Source organism: Pungitius pungitius, chromosome 2 (genome assembly GCF_949316345.1).
Source record: "Pungitius pungitius chromosome 2, fPunPun2.1, whole genome shotgun sequence".
Lineage (NCBI taxonomy): Eukaryota > Metazoa > Chordata > Actinopteri > Perciformes > Gasterosteidae > Pungitius > Pungitius pungitius.
Window position 1 is genome coordinate 21,825,388 of NC_084901.1, and position 14,973 is coordinate 21,840,360.

Sequence of the window (14,973 nt, forward strand, 5' to 3'; positions counted from 1 at the left end):
CGCTCGTTTCTCTTTTCATTTCTCACCGAGGTCAGCTCAAGATGGCTTTTTGTTTCCTTCTTTCTATGAAGGCATTGTGAGTATGCAAATACTTTGAGTCTTTGCATAATCACAAGCAGCAGGGCCATCTGTTGTTGGCTTGTTGACTTACCTTGCGTCAGCTTTTTAATGGTGTTTTCATGTATCTGAGTGATGTATTGGTGTATTAACAATGTGATTATCATTTAACCTCAAAAAATGAGCTCAGTTGTGTATGAAGAAGTCTCAACATATGTTCAGTGAAATCTTCTGACAAAGAAGGATTTAACATCTTTGCGGAAGGACAGAAGGAAGGAGAAACTGAAAAAACAAAACAGTGTACATCACTATACCCACTCATATGGTGGCTTATAACATAATATTGTCAAGATAAAGATTTAAAATACAACTGTCAACAAAAGCTGTGGTTTTGGATTAGTGGGCTGCAAAGATTGTCGCTTAACCCCTCCAAAATATATAGCGCAAAAATGCTAATGGTAAAGACTTGGGAATAAGCTGCAACCTCTGTCACTGATGATTTACTGGGAGATGCCTCCCACAGAAAACACATCCCTGATAATGTGTTTTCCTTGTAGAACCTGAGCCCGACACCGGAGCAGTCGTTCAGCTCACCGCCCCCCATTTGTCCTCATAAGGTAAGCTCCAGTTTGCATTCAGACGAGGAACAAACAGCATTATGTACACATTATTTTAAGCATTTAATGTCCCTATTAGTGGTTCTTTGTGCGCCTACTCTCATCTCACATTTGGAAATAAGCTTCATATCACGCCAAATATGTTCTTCCGTGCACCACATTCCATTCGCAAATCCATTGGCCAAAGTATGCGGAAATGAATTAGCTTTTAAGTTATTCTAAAAGGATTTTCACTTTTTTCTGTCCCTGCATTTTATTTTGATCCGACATTTATTTAGCTTGAGGCGAGAAGGTCAGATTTATTCAATGATAATTAGACTTGCACATGCACAGTCAAAGTCATCACTTCCTCCCGATAGTCTCAAGTCGTTTCCACACGGTGAAGTAACTTTCCCCTCCAGTTCCTGCTCCTGGTGCATGCCCCTTGCAAATGTGATAACGCGCTATGTGGTGAAATTCACACGATTTCAGTTCACTTAGCACCAAATGTGTCAAAAATGCCTGTGCCCTTTTCTGGATGAATGGCTGGTATGGTGGCTTGTTACATGAGTGGACCTTGGTAAAAAAAAAAAAGAAAAAAGTCCAATGGAGGGAAGCTGTCTGACAGCCTGTCATCAACTGTGCAAAGTATAACACTCTTCTACGTCGCTGATGCACAGCTAGCCGTCTAAAATGACTTTGCTGGCATTGAAAGCTTTAGATGGTGGCAGGACAGTAAATAATAATAATAATATATGCTCCGCCCCTCCGCCCCCCCCCGCCCCCGCCATTTGTAAATCAGATGGAGGTCTGTCGACGCTGCGTGTCCTTCACACATCACCTCTACCTTCAAATTTTCGGATTGCTCTTGACATGAAGTGTTTTTTTCAGTCAGACACATGTTTAACACGGCAGGAGCACTTTTTCTCTTTAGCGTCTGCGTTGTTTGCGGGCCGGTACATTTCCGTCCTGTTCTCTGTCCCACTGACTCTCTCTCCGTTTGCAAACAGATGATCGGCACCGATGTAACGGGGGAACACCGTGGGTTTGCGGATCGTGTTATTCACTTTTTAGCTGTTAGCAGCGGAACATAATCTCCCTCTAGTCAGCTCACATTAGTCTCCGTGATCCGCACCAACCCAATATGTGCAGTGAATGCAATGGGCCAGCTGGGCTAATTTAGTATGTCAATCAGCTCTGGAGGCTGCTAAAACCAGTAAATGGGTGGGTGTGATTTATATGAAAAGAATATTCTGATTATAATGGCTCTCAGAATAGAATATCCTCTGTCTTTTTACACTTCTCTTCATCTGCATTGTGTGCATCCCTAGATAGATAGTAAAATGAAAAGAGGGCTTTTAAACTGACTACTCTGTGATTATATTAAGAGTGTGAGAGTGAGGAAAGACAGGGGAGGGAGGAGATCGGCTACCCAAGCACTAAGTATATATAATTGCTTCTTGACACATTGGCCAAATTCTGCAGTGCCAGGATCTGAGCGAAGATGATTAACGGCTGTCCGAGTGGGTGGGCATGCAGGTCTTCCAGGGCCTTTGGTTTCCATAGCGATCCAAGTCTAAAGGCCATATATTGCACACTAAAAATCCCAAAGGTCCGCCCGTTGCTAAACTACAATTATAACTCACATCAAGAGCATTGTCCGTCCACAGCAAGCTCATCTTATTCATCCGGCAAGCGGCTTGCTGCTTTCCCCCTCTCTCTCTCTCTCTCTCTCTCTCTTTTCCTTTATTTCCTCCTCTACTTTTCTTAAATGGTTTCCTCTGGCTGGCGAGAAGATAAAGCGTGAAAATCTTGCATTCTGTGAATAATTGATGTGTGCGCTCACCTCCGAGCATCATTACAGTACGGCGTCAGGGTAAGAGGTGACGGTAAGATCATATTTCCGACAGTAGGCTTCAGGCGGTAGAAAATTGTGTCAGTTTTCACAAGGTTTTCTTCTGAATCTACATTATGAATAACAGTTTCTCATTACAGCAGAACGGCATAGCAAAGAATTTTGAAGACTGATGTGCGTATGCATACACGTTGCTGTACAGTTTTATTTGTCGCACCGATGGTAAACAGAAACTGTTTATTTCTGTGTTTGTCAAAATCCGATGTGAAATATTTAGTTACGACTTGATATTGAATTTTGACGACAGAGTTCTGGCTGTTACGTATGTGGGTGAGATAGTGTGTGTCGGTGCATACGTAAATAGATGTTGTTTGTCCATGTGAACGGTGCATTCTAGTAAGGTGACAGATGGAGAGGGCAAGGATGAGGGTGTGGATCAAGCACATCTGACAGTGTGGGGCCTGCACTGAACCTTGTTCCTGCCAGCTCTGAAATTAAACTAAAGCCGTGCCGCTCCAAGCCATTTCATTTTTACAGTTTTACTTTGCGCACAAGACGAGAACCCTTCTTGTGAAACATCACTTAACAATGTGAAAGTTAAGGGACGAAAATGAGAGACAGACATGCCGCCTATTGAAGCACACTTTTTCCTGTGGGTTCTGATTAGGGTGCAAATGCACACTAATGCACGCTGATTACCACAGATAAAATGCTGAAAAGATCCTGTGGACGGCAGCATTTTTAAGCCGAGAAGAGGCCACTGAAGAAGCACATCTTAGGGATGATTCATTCTGTATAATGAAAGATAATCCCTCTGGCCTCCAATCAAGGGGCTAGTCATGCAGCAATTAAGTTTAGTTAAAGGCATCAAGCTGCCTTTGGCTTGCTAGTGAGGGATCCTCCTGAATACGTACGTCCACATGTATGTCATTGCACAAAACACAGACGGGATCACTCACTCGCGCCCACCCCTCTCACGCACACACACACACACACACACACACGTGCAAACTTCATAAGAGGCTAATGTGATCTCTTAAGACAAGCGGGGAAAACCCACGGCTCCATCAAAGTGCTCGGGGTTCCATTGGTGGCCGTTGTCAAACAAATAATTCTTTGTGACCGAAAGAAAAGACAATCCAAAGGTCATTTGTAACCTCTGGGATCAGTACTGTGCAGAATCTGTCACTAGCAAGCCCAAGTCTGTGTCAAATGGCAAAAGGTATGCGGTGCAGCCGGCTTGCTGTATAATAAAGACGTTAGGCCTCTCTCTCTCTCTCTCTCTCTCTCTCTCTCTCTATATATATATATATATATATATGCTGTTGCTGTTGCTGTTACAGTTGCCTCAACAGGGCTCTGCATTTTGCCGGCTTATCTGCAAAGCATCCAAAAGGCCGTACTGTACACATGATCCCTTGAAGGACTGGCACAGCTTGATATGATTTCTATATGTAGAAAACCGTAGGAAAAAAATATGAATTTGACTTTGAAAATATTTGTCATCAAACAGCATGTTCAAATAAACTTCTGAGGGAAATATTCAAACCTTCAGATTCACGGCTCACATAAAGCAGAGTACATAAAATATGTTTCCAGTTAGACATTCATCTATGAATGTGTGTGCTGTGCCAGTCTGATTTCTGAGGTGGAGGTAATCCTCAGGAGAATCACTAACAATGACCAGCCTTCATCTTTGACATTATAACAACAAGGGTTAGGAGTGTCAACAATTCAGGGAAAATTGAGGAAGGAATATATATTCCGTGCCTCTTTCTCAACTAACTTGCCATGCTCATATATCTGCATCAGACCACACCTCCATGTGGAACAAATCAATAATACTCCATTTCTAACCAGATTCCTTTTTTTGAATGGTGAAATCCCATCTTCATGGACACACTAACAAATTGGATATCCTGACTGTTACATTAGAGAAAGAAACAGAAACAGATGTGATGGGTGGTTCAGTAAAAAAAATGTATTTGTCATGCATATTGTGTTTAGAAATTGCATATCGCATAAAATGTTGTGAGTGCAAATGAGCTCTTTATATTTCTCTGCCACTGTACTCTCTCTCTATGCCACGGCATTTCTCACCCTAACTTGCAGCTAAATCAATCAGGGATTTGAGCGACTCACTTCCAATTACAATCAATTACCACCCAAATCAGTGCAGAGGCCTTTGATATAGAATCATTTGTCAAATCAGTGCAGATGACTGGGGGCAGGTGCCCCTTTGCCATAGGTCACACCCAGATGGAAATCTCTGCTCGGGGTGGGCTCTCCCGATGCTCGGCAACCCATGAATGGGAAGTCATTGTGTGCTCCAGGACTGATGTCCAGCTGCCTGCTCCCTTAGATTGCTAATGTATAAGCATCTTAGCCTGGGTGGATCATACTAAGTACCAGGGGCTATAATGATGATTTTGGACAGTTTTTAAGGCAGACTAAATGTGACTTTTAGAGGTGTTCACGTGGACTGAAGAAAACGCCACAGAATTTGTTCTAAGCTGAATTTCTAGAGTGCAGCATAATCACAGTTGACCTACTACTTGAAAATAAAGCGTAGTAGTGGAAGAGTAGAGACATGCTGTACGTTTTTTTCTCATTAACAATGATCAGAAATAAAAAGGTCAACCGTACAGCATGGTGTCTGAATTGAATTATTCAAACTGTAAATAATAAAATGCAACTGCAGTGCTATGAATAAACAAACATTCATTGTATTAAAATCACCATATTAAGGACGGTAATGATGATAATGCAACAAAAAATATTCAGATCCCGATGATAGATGTCACATCAATTAAATGAATGTCAATGATATTGGTAACTACCACATCATTACATTGTGAAGGAAAAGATGCAAACCATTCACCTAAATATAGTCAGACCTTTGTTTCTATTGCTGCTCTTCGTATGAAACAAGTAAAGAAGAGTTAGTGGCATACATTAACATAATGTAATGATATTTGATCCTTTCTTATAAATTAATGGAGAAAGAAGAACCAAAAGGACTACGCCTGGGTCACAGAGGTTGTATATTTATATATGTAAACATGTATATTTGTGGAATCCTCCCGGCTTAAACAGTATTACTACTAAATTAGGTTTCAATGAGATTGATTTTCTTCAGCTAGGTTGTTATAATGCAATTGGCTGCCATTAGAAGAAAACTGTGTAGTTAGTTTTCCCTGTTTAATGACTTGATCAAAGTCATTGAGGCTTCATTAGTTTGCACAGTGGTGCAGACCAAACTAGATTGTCTAAGGAAGAAGTTCAAGCAAACAAAACTTGTGTCCTTAGGTGATCCACCCCGTCAAAACGTGGAAACACAAAAAAAGACCCAAAAATATATAAATAAAAACCTTCAAAACCTAAAAGCTTTAATTTATAGATCAAGCATTAATCATAAAAAAATCAAGATTCACAGTTATGGTGTAAGTCATAAATGATCTTATTTCAATGATTTTATTCATGAGCAAGTATTATTCAATACCTTCATGTTTCAGTGATGTATCCTGGCCTCTTATTTTCCCCTCCCACCGCTATAAATCAGTGCAGCGCTGTGGGGCGACACGGGTGCCAGCCCTCAGTTCTTTGTGGAAGAATCTGACAAGTTCTCGATAGAGATTGAAATAATTCTTTCAGATTATCTACTCAGATCAACGCCGCACAACAGTGTCTCTGGCAGACAGAACAAATATTGCCCAAATTAGAAATGTATAACAAATCTTGAATAGACTCTGAGGGAGACAATGACCACCAGCATTCTAACTGAAACTACCCCAACGGCCGGTGGATATCGGCAGACCCATTTTACCCGAAGCCACGTTTTAACATTTCACCATAATCATCAGCAAGCTGCATATGCAGATTGTGTGGGTGTGTCGTGGGTTTGTCCAATTTCACAATTTGTTTTGATGCATTTAACATGCAAAATATTAACATGTCGGGCTTTCCCCTGAATATCATCACCTCTATGTTTTATGTACCAAAGGGGTTGTTAATGTTGTTACAAATGCGTTAAATTAACAGCAAACATACAGTATGTCCCTACTGCTACTCTCTAAGAGTGTCTCCATGTGTCGTAGACAAGTAGAACGTGGATTATTGACAAAATATACTGTTTAGATAATAGTGAGCTTCCCCCCGCCCTAATTTTGCACCAATTTGTAAAGGATGCATTAATTGGTTAAATGGTTTGTAATTTCATGGACATGGAGAACCAAACAAAGACAAAATAACAAGGAATAATAATCGGATATTTAAGTTTGGAAATTAGTACAACCGGACAAGCTGTCCAGGCCAGAACCTGCTGCATTGCTCCGGATTTCTTTTTCTCACCCTCTGCCTTGGCATATTTCACACTGGCATGGTCTTTGGAGATGTAAGTCATGCTGAGAGAATGTGACTCTGCATGCTAAAAAGGCATAAATACGAAAGCAAAAAAACCCATAACCAGCAGATGACCTTATTACGCTCAGTGTGTACTACGCAGTAGCAATATTGCCTTTATTTATCATTATTACCACCCGCCATTATTGTGAGTGGGAGGAATATCAATTTGACAAAGATGGCCTCTGACTAAATCTGAAGGACCCCCCCCTGTCATGTGAGACACATCCCTACTGCTGTGAGTGGGCCGATATGGCTGTGTTTTACTACTTATGGATATTCAGTGGAAGAGCACAGAGCGGGTCCTGCTGTAATAAGGCATTTACTGATTCAGAGCAGCACTGTGCACTGTTAGAACATATGTTAATGCACTTGGCTGTGGCCAGAGAAACAGCAAGAGGTTTGGATAAAAAAATCACATGGGACTGGTCTCCTGGCGTACACATTTGCCTTCTAAAAAGATATTAATATGACTGCCGCTCAGTGGGGAAAGAGGAGCAAAAATTACCCTGGCAGCGAGGCAAGTTTGTTTTGGTGATGGTGATGGACCCCAATTGGGTGAGGCTGCCTGGAGAAGAGGGACAGCTCTGTACTCGGTGGCTTTTGAATTACATCAGTGCCACACTTTTCCCTGACTGCACTGCCAGAAAAACTGACATCAACATATTTGAGGAAGATATGCACGAAGCAAATGGGGATACGGCTGTGAGCCTTGTCTCTGTGCTTTATCAATGTTTTACTTAGTCTGTGCCACTGGCTTCGCCAGACGGCTTGTCTGCGTTTCCCGAGCAAAAGGTGACAGTTACAGTACATACTGGGACACAGTTGTCAGAAAAAATATCTAATTCAATGTATGCTGTTCGTACAAGTCACCATTAGCGAACACAGAGAGGGGAAATAACACAGTTTAACTTCCTACTTACGGTGTGCTTTGAAATGCCCAAGAACTGCCAACGATATGTAGGTTGGGTGAGCCTGTGCCGACAGGGACTCCCAGCAACCAAGTAATCACCTTTCTTTGCTCTCGCATTCGTATGAACTCGTGCAATGACTGTTCGGGGCCTTTCATTTCAAGAAGGGCTCATTACTTATCGACTCCGGGGACGCGAAGAAGGGTTTGGTTGTAATGTTTGGTAAATTTTGCATACAAATCACAACTTTAACGGAAACTGCAGTCAACGAACTGTGACCTGTAAAATCCCACCGTGGGCCGAACCATTCGGAAGGCACCCGTGAGAGCTTTGCCTTCAAAGAGAACCCTTTCTTTGAGAAAAACAGTTGAATGACGGCAACAGACCTACATGGTTAGGCTCAGGAAAAATATCTTCATTTTGTTTAATTAAATCTCCTCCCACATGCCTGGGTACCACATGTTCGCCCCCCTCCCCTGCCGATTTGAAAAAGACTCTTTACCTACCAAGTGTGAAGTACGTCAGGTGTGAGGTCTGTCAGGTGAAAGTTCTAGAGACATACTGCTTAATTGTTAGATCACCGTAGACACTGAACTTTGCATTTGTATCACACAAGACTGTGGAAGAATTTGCTAAATATTTACTATATTGACTATAAATATTGCGTCTTTGAGGAGCAAATAGTATCTGCATAGAATTGTTTTACTCATGACAGTCTTTTGCTTTCACTGAACAGTAATGTGCAAGACTCAAAGTGTACTTATTAGGGGGAATATATGTATATATATATACATGTGTGTGTATCCTGTATATCCCTTAATTTAATCATAGTTAGAAAGGATAGGAGAGTTATCTAGTGAGGAATTACATCTTAAAGGTTTGTCATCTAATTGGCCATTTCAAAGACGTTTTACATTGAGATATTAGTAAATATATAACAGCAATGATATTCTGACTCACCCCTCATATAAAATGCCTGCACAATATATTCAAAGATGCATATTCATTGCATTTTATACGATAAATCGGATCTCTTTGTTGTTGTCAGTGCAATGGTCAGGTCACATAACGCTTGAAATACAACAAACAAACCTCTTTGTGAAATATTTATGCTTGTGTTGATAGTAAAGAATGGCAATATACATTTTTAGTCCCAGGTGAAACTGCCTCATGTTAGTCAGTGAGTGACAATCATTGTGGGTCCAAACATGAGCGTCTGATACAATATGTCATTGCACATCACAACCCATGTACGACGCTTCTGCCAGTCACGACGAACAACAACTGTCAGGGGTTTCGATGACAGACAGATCAAGCAGATTCATATTTCTCAGATCTTGATAATGTGAAGTTTTGACAAATCAAGTGGCATTACATTTTCTCTACCCTGTTTTGTTTTAGACAATACACTCTATTACACGTACCCATACATTTAAAATGCCCCACCTTTGCGTTTCCGTGTGTGTGTGTGTCTCCGTTTAACACCGTTATTGACTCTCCCGTTGAACAGTGTGGAGTCTCGTTTCCGCTTCGGATTGTGAATGTATTCCTCCCTCGATTTTTCGCGATGAGAGAAGACATTTGCATTATGTGCAACTGTTGCTGACTAAAATGGAGCGCCACCTCCAGTTGGTAGAAAGAGAGCTAATTAGCTGCTAGCAGCTGGTGGGAGTCCTGAAGTGCGTTTGTCTCACACAGCTAACCACACAGCACGACTGACCATTTCTGGTCAGAGAAAGTGTTCCTCTAAATATGATGTGTCGCACAATGAACTGCAGTTAAGCTGAACGGTAGGTAGCAGGTAGATGTGTGAGACGGGCGGGTGAAGTTGGACAATTGTGGTTTGTGCTCATTCAACAGAACGTTACAGAAGTGGCCGCAGTGGACACACCTGGCAGCGATCTGCACTCTGCTGAGGACACTTTTCTCTTTTTTCCCCCCACTGATTTGGTACAAAGTGCCCCATTAAGCTAAATGAACGCTGCAGTGCTGGGGTTGTGTGAAAATCTGCATGCTATTGTACGTGAAGCACAATTGGCCTGAATGAAAGTGACATTTTATAGGCGTTTCATCGTAGACACGTGGTCATTAAAAGGTAATCTTTGAAGAGTGGATGAACCTCAACTTGTTTTACAAAAAGTAACAGATTATTCTGTGAGCAAATTGATGCTTAAGTAGTCTTGTCCAGTGTCTATTTCATTTCAAAGTCTACATAACACACACAAGCAGTTTAGGCTGGTTTTAAAAATGAAACAATGATGTGAATTTAAAAAAAAGCAAAACTTTTAAATAATGATATTCCCCAGAACAGTGCAGACTCGTTTGTTTAGACAGTACAACTTTTTGGTTAGAATTAGGATCAAGCTCCGGGGGAAAATACTTCAAAACGACTTTCTTTCGTCAGAAAAAAAAGTTAGCATTTAAAATAATTATCTAACGTAGAACATTGTCTGTAGTTGAGTATCCAAAACACGGCTATCTAATGCAACATCTACTTTCAAATGACCCCAATTTCAAATAAGACATGAACAGCGATCTCGTGGATTAGAATTCGGATCTGTTTGAGCGATCCCTCCATGAGTAACTCTGTCCCTAAGTGGACTGTATTGCTCTTTAAACTATGCCACCTGACTTCCACAGTGGCAGCCGTCCTCGTTCAAGATGACATGAGTTGTCAGTGGATTACAGTCCATTACCTCTCTCAGAGTACTGCGAGTGGGTGGGAACGGTACATAGGATATGGATATACCCAAGATAACCATGAAAAAGTAAAACAATAGCTTGTTAAAATGACTTTAACTCGGGTTTAATTGCATCTGATGTTGGTGTTATTGAAGGGCAAGATGTTAATCTATGCAATGCGACATCTTGATCCTGAAGGAAACAAATAGGAGCTTGAATGACAGAAGGAAAAGGCCCAATGTCTGCCAGTAATTGGTCTGCACAGATAGTTTTGCTTCTATAAATACAGCCAACCTTTCTTTGACCAGGTGCAAACCTTCATATTGACAGGATAATGGCTTTTTGTCAAGGGGATTTTCTTGCAAGATAATGTGTGTTTGTTTGAAGAGGTTTGCAGGAAATGACTTTACGTTACTCCAAGGGTTTGCTCCGTCCCCAGAATAGAGCCTAATAAACTCCATTTCGGGGGGAGTTAAAGTGGGGTGTTCACAGAATTTGCGCAACTGAAAAACTTCAAAAACCACGCCGTCGAGTGAATATACATCAGGCCTATTGAAAACATCTGGATGGTTCAATCAATGCCTCGAAAATATTTTTCTCTTCTGAGGGTCAGAAAGTGCTACACGCAGTCATGCCAAGGAGCACCTAATAAAACTGCCAATGAGTGTATACAACACACTGGTAAAGGGCTACACTCAAAGACCTCCGGCTGGAATTTTCTATGCTTTTCCTGGGCTTCTTAACATAGACACCATGACATCCAGAATTTGCATAGTAGTAAAGATCAATGTAGCTCTGGTGGAGGCTGGTGTGACACTTATTCAAAACAGCTCTCCCTTTTTTTCCCCAGTGTAGTCTGGGGAGTGAAAGGGGGTGAGCAGGCAGTGAGCGATGGGGGTAAAGAAAGTCACTTCCTCAGCCGGAGTCGACCTCAAAGAGCATTTTGTCATGTAGCTTCTTCTGGTAGAGTACCTGCAACCCCTCTTCACATCACCACTGAATCCAAGGTTTGTTTCGAACTATTTGATGCCGTTTGATGTCGATGTCGAGATGTGAAACAAGTAAAACTGGCAGAGCATTTCTTTTATGTATTTATTATTTTATTTAAGTTCTATCTTTGTCTTTCAGCACATGAGCGATTTTCGGTAGGCGATAATCATTAAGTTAGATGTCACTGCATTATGAAGAATGTCCTTCAAGTTGCGCCTGATTTCAAGGGACAGCTTGACAAAACTCACTTTGAATTTTGTTGAAAGCATGTCTAATTGAATTTTGATACGTAATTAAATCAAGCAATAAATCAGCCCAGATCCCGCTGCAACCGACAATTCAACACTCCCGAGCACCACAAGCTAATTATGATGAAGTTATTATCTCAGCCAAAGGGAGTAGACTGAATAGCTCCTTCTGCATCATGTAGAATCTTTTAATCTAGACTGTACTCAACCTTGAGGAAAGGGCATCTCCCATATTAAGGATCCAAAAGATCCTATAAATGTCACTCACTTGGTTGGAAATGGATCCATGTTGAAACATTGTCCCACTTTAGAGCAGGTGATTAAAGCACTCCGGTTGATTTTTTTTTTTCTTGAGTCACTCGTAGGCATTAACATATTGATGCACCAAGCCAGAATGTGAATGTGATGTGAAATCTGATGTGTTGTAAATCAGCAACTACGGCTAGTAGTCATTTCTCCCAATAATCCTTTGATGTGCAGGAAGTGGCTAGATTGATTTAACATGGATTAAGAGCATCGTCCTCATTAACTGCCTCCTAGGTTCATGTGGTAAATAAATTACGTTTCCCAGTGATCTAAGTATGCTTTAGCTGCCATGTACCACGCGTGTAATCTCATGACACAAGGTATTAAATGGAGTCTAATTATAACTTTGCAGTGTCAGATCATACCCTCATAATACCTTCCTTAAAAAGAGAAATTCGTTTGTCAGTATATAGGGGTGTAAAACACAAATTCTGTCAGTAATGTCCGTTCAATGCATGAAGAGAGTATTTGTGATCGGCCTGGTGGAAGGTGAGAAACCTTTTACAAACACACGAAGAAGTAAAAAGGGCAAAATTCTCCAACTCCCCAGACGACCACACCGGATCTAGCTGGCGCGGTTTTTGTAAATGAATCATCTGCAACAATTACCGGAGTAGCCTCCTTCTGCATAATTTGATGAGCCAAGAGAAAATTGATGAACTTTTTTTAATTATTACACCGCTTGGGATTCTGACACAGGCACCACAGAGAGAGGGATTGGGGGGGGGGGGTCAGTCGCTACAACTGCCAGGCAGCTTCTTCTTTTTTTCCTCTCTTTCCCCTTCCCACCTTCCCTTTTTTTAATTCACCCAATTTGTTGGTCCAAATGAAACAGCTAAAGGTTAGAGTGTGGAGTAATTAACAGCAGCTAGCCTAATGAAATTAGGAGGGGGCGGTAGACTGGAAGGATCAATACCTCGCTTAGAGTGTAGCAAGAGGGGGGATTGTCGGGGGAAAACACACATATACAGACCACTTAATAATAATAAGCTGATGAAAAGGCAACATGTTTTCCACTTGTAAATCAAAATTGGTTCGAACCCACTCTGACGTTATTGCTGTCTAGTAATTGTGTAAAAGGAAAGCTGTTCCTTGCGCGCCCTCAAGAAGTGTACAGGATTTACACCACTCTGCAGGGTCTGCTGAGAGAGTTTCTCTTTATTGAATGTCAATGAGTACATCGATACACGTTGGACAACTGAACACCAATGTAGAGGGAAATGGGGATTCTATTTATCTGAGGCTACACTTAAGTATATTGAAGACTTTATTAGTTCCTTTTGATGAGGAGGTGTTTTGTTTGCAACAGTTTTATCACGCTGTCTGAGACATGCTGCGTTTGCCAGAAACACAAGTGATGCAAACTTGAACCTCGGCCCACTGCTTTTTTGGCTGAGACGTCCACGTCTCTTGAGCAGTTGGCAATCTCGTCCGAGTTTTTCCACTGTTTATATTTGCATTACGCGTGCATATGTCTGAAAGTGTGTGACTAACCTGACAAAGCTGTCATTTTCTCCTCTCTTGGTGAATTCCGCCGCATCCATCTCACCTGTGTTGATGACCACTCGATAGCAGGCCGACTGCTTTCTTCCAAGCCTCCTCCAAACAGCTTCAGTCCAAGACTGTCACACCGGCCAGATATTTCTGGTGCACAGAGCAGACCTGACAAGTCCTGACAAGTCCTGCTTGACCATTATTTTCACAGACTTCATCCAGGAAGACTGGCTAAATTGAAAAGCAGCACGCTGGCAGCTCAAGAGAATATGTCTAGCTAGCATGCTTCCTGTCTCGTTGCCTCGCTCTGCGCTTCTCCCCACCTTCAAAGGTATTCACCCTATGAAGACTTCTGTAATGTGGGAGGCAGTAGAGATGGGAACAGCAGATCTCATTAGTGTTAAACTATTAGGAGCATGGGGACCCCTGGGAGGAGCTCCTTTTTAAAGCTTTCATTCTAACTTAAAAGTTATCACATCATACATTCTTGAAAATTATTTTTTTTATAAACTGCAGCAAAGCGTACAAACTAAAGCAGAGGTAAAACAAATTTAAACCTGGACCTTACTGCTAATAAACATATCACTCAATATGTGGCGATGTGCTGTTTCTGACGGATTGATGAGGTCGGACAAATTATTTGGGACATGTAAAAATGTTTAAGCACAGATTGTGAAGTCAATGTTCACTTTGGCACCTGTCAGAGTAATTGCTGAAAATGAGCACAAGGACAATGGCAAGGCCCTGATTCATCAATTTCATAAATGTCAATAGCAAAATTGTATCAAAGAAATGGAAAGAACAAGAAAATTCACGATTAGTCATTTGAGATCAGGTGACTGAGATGAGGTGTTTTTAAGTACGTTTGTGACAGCTTGCCAACAATGATCACTTAAGCTAAATAAGTTTTCTATGTATGCTTTTGCTTCCCCATCAATTCGTGTGAAGAGCTGGCATTCCGGTTAGCTTCATATTTTATTGTAGCTACATCACAGTACAGGACTTCTAAAATGAAACACAATCACAAACTAATGAAATTACCAACAACCGACCGTGCCTTTACTGACAACCCAATAGTTGTGTAAAGGATATTGCTTAGCTTTAATGCTTATACGCATGTAAAGTAATAAAAGCAGAACTCTTTGGCCTGCTCTTCTAAGTTAGAAACCTAGATTAATCTAGGTTCATTTTCATATTGTAAATGTATTGAAGGAGATTAAGTAGAGTATGTACAAAAGCTGATGGAGAATTCTCTTTCTAATATCCTCTGAATGCACGCAGTGGGTTCATTGTCTTTTTGCATTCTGCAGGCCTCACTGTAGATCCAATATTAGCTCCCCTCCAGCAACCTGTGCACAGCTGCAATGCACTCTCACCGACCTTTTGACTATAACCCGTTTCCTTTCACCTCTGTGCTGTAGTTCAGATCCTCA

The 14,973-nt window shown here is 41.3% G+C and overlaps 1 protein-coding gene across 2 annotated transcripts in view; it reads left to right on the forward strand.

The window, feature by feature from the left end:
• The window catches only part of pcdh11 (protocadherin 11), a 118,458-nt gene that overhangs the window by 54,151 nt on the left and 49,334 nt on the right, over positions 1–14,973 (forward strand). Inside the window, exon 4 of one of the 2 annotated variants that reach the window (XM_037460122.2) lies at positions 615–674. The exons of the other annotated variant lie outside the window; for it this stretch is intronic. Within the exon in view, the coding sequence (XP_037316019.2) occupies positions 615–674 (60 nt within the window). The remainder of the gene's footprint in view (positions 1–614; positions 675–14,973) is intronic. 2 annotated transcript variants of the gene reach the window in all.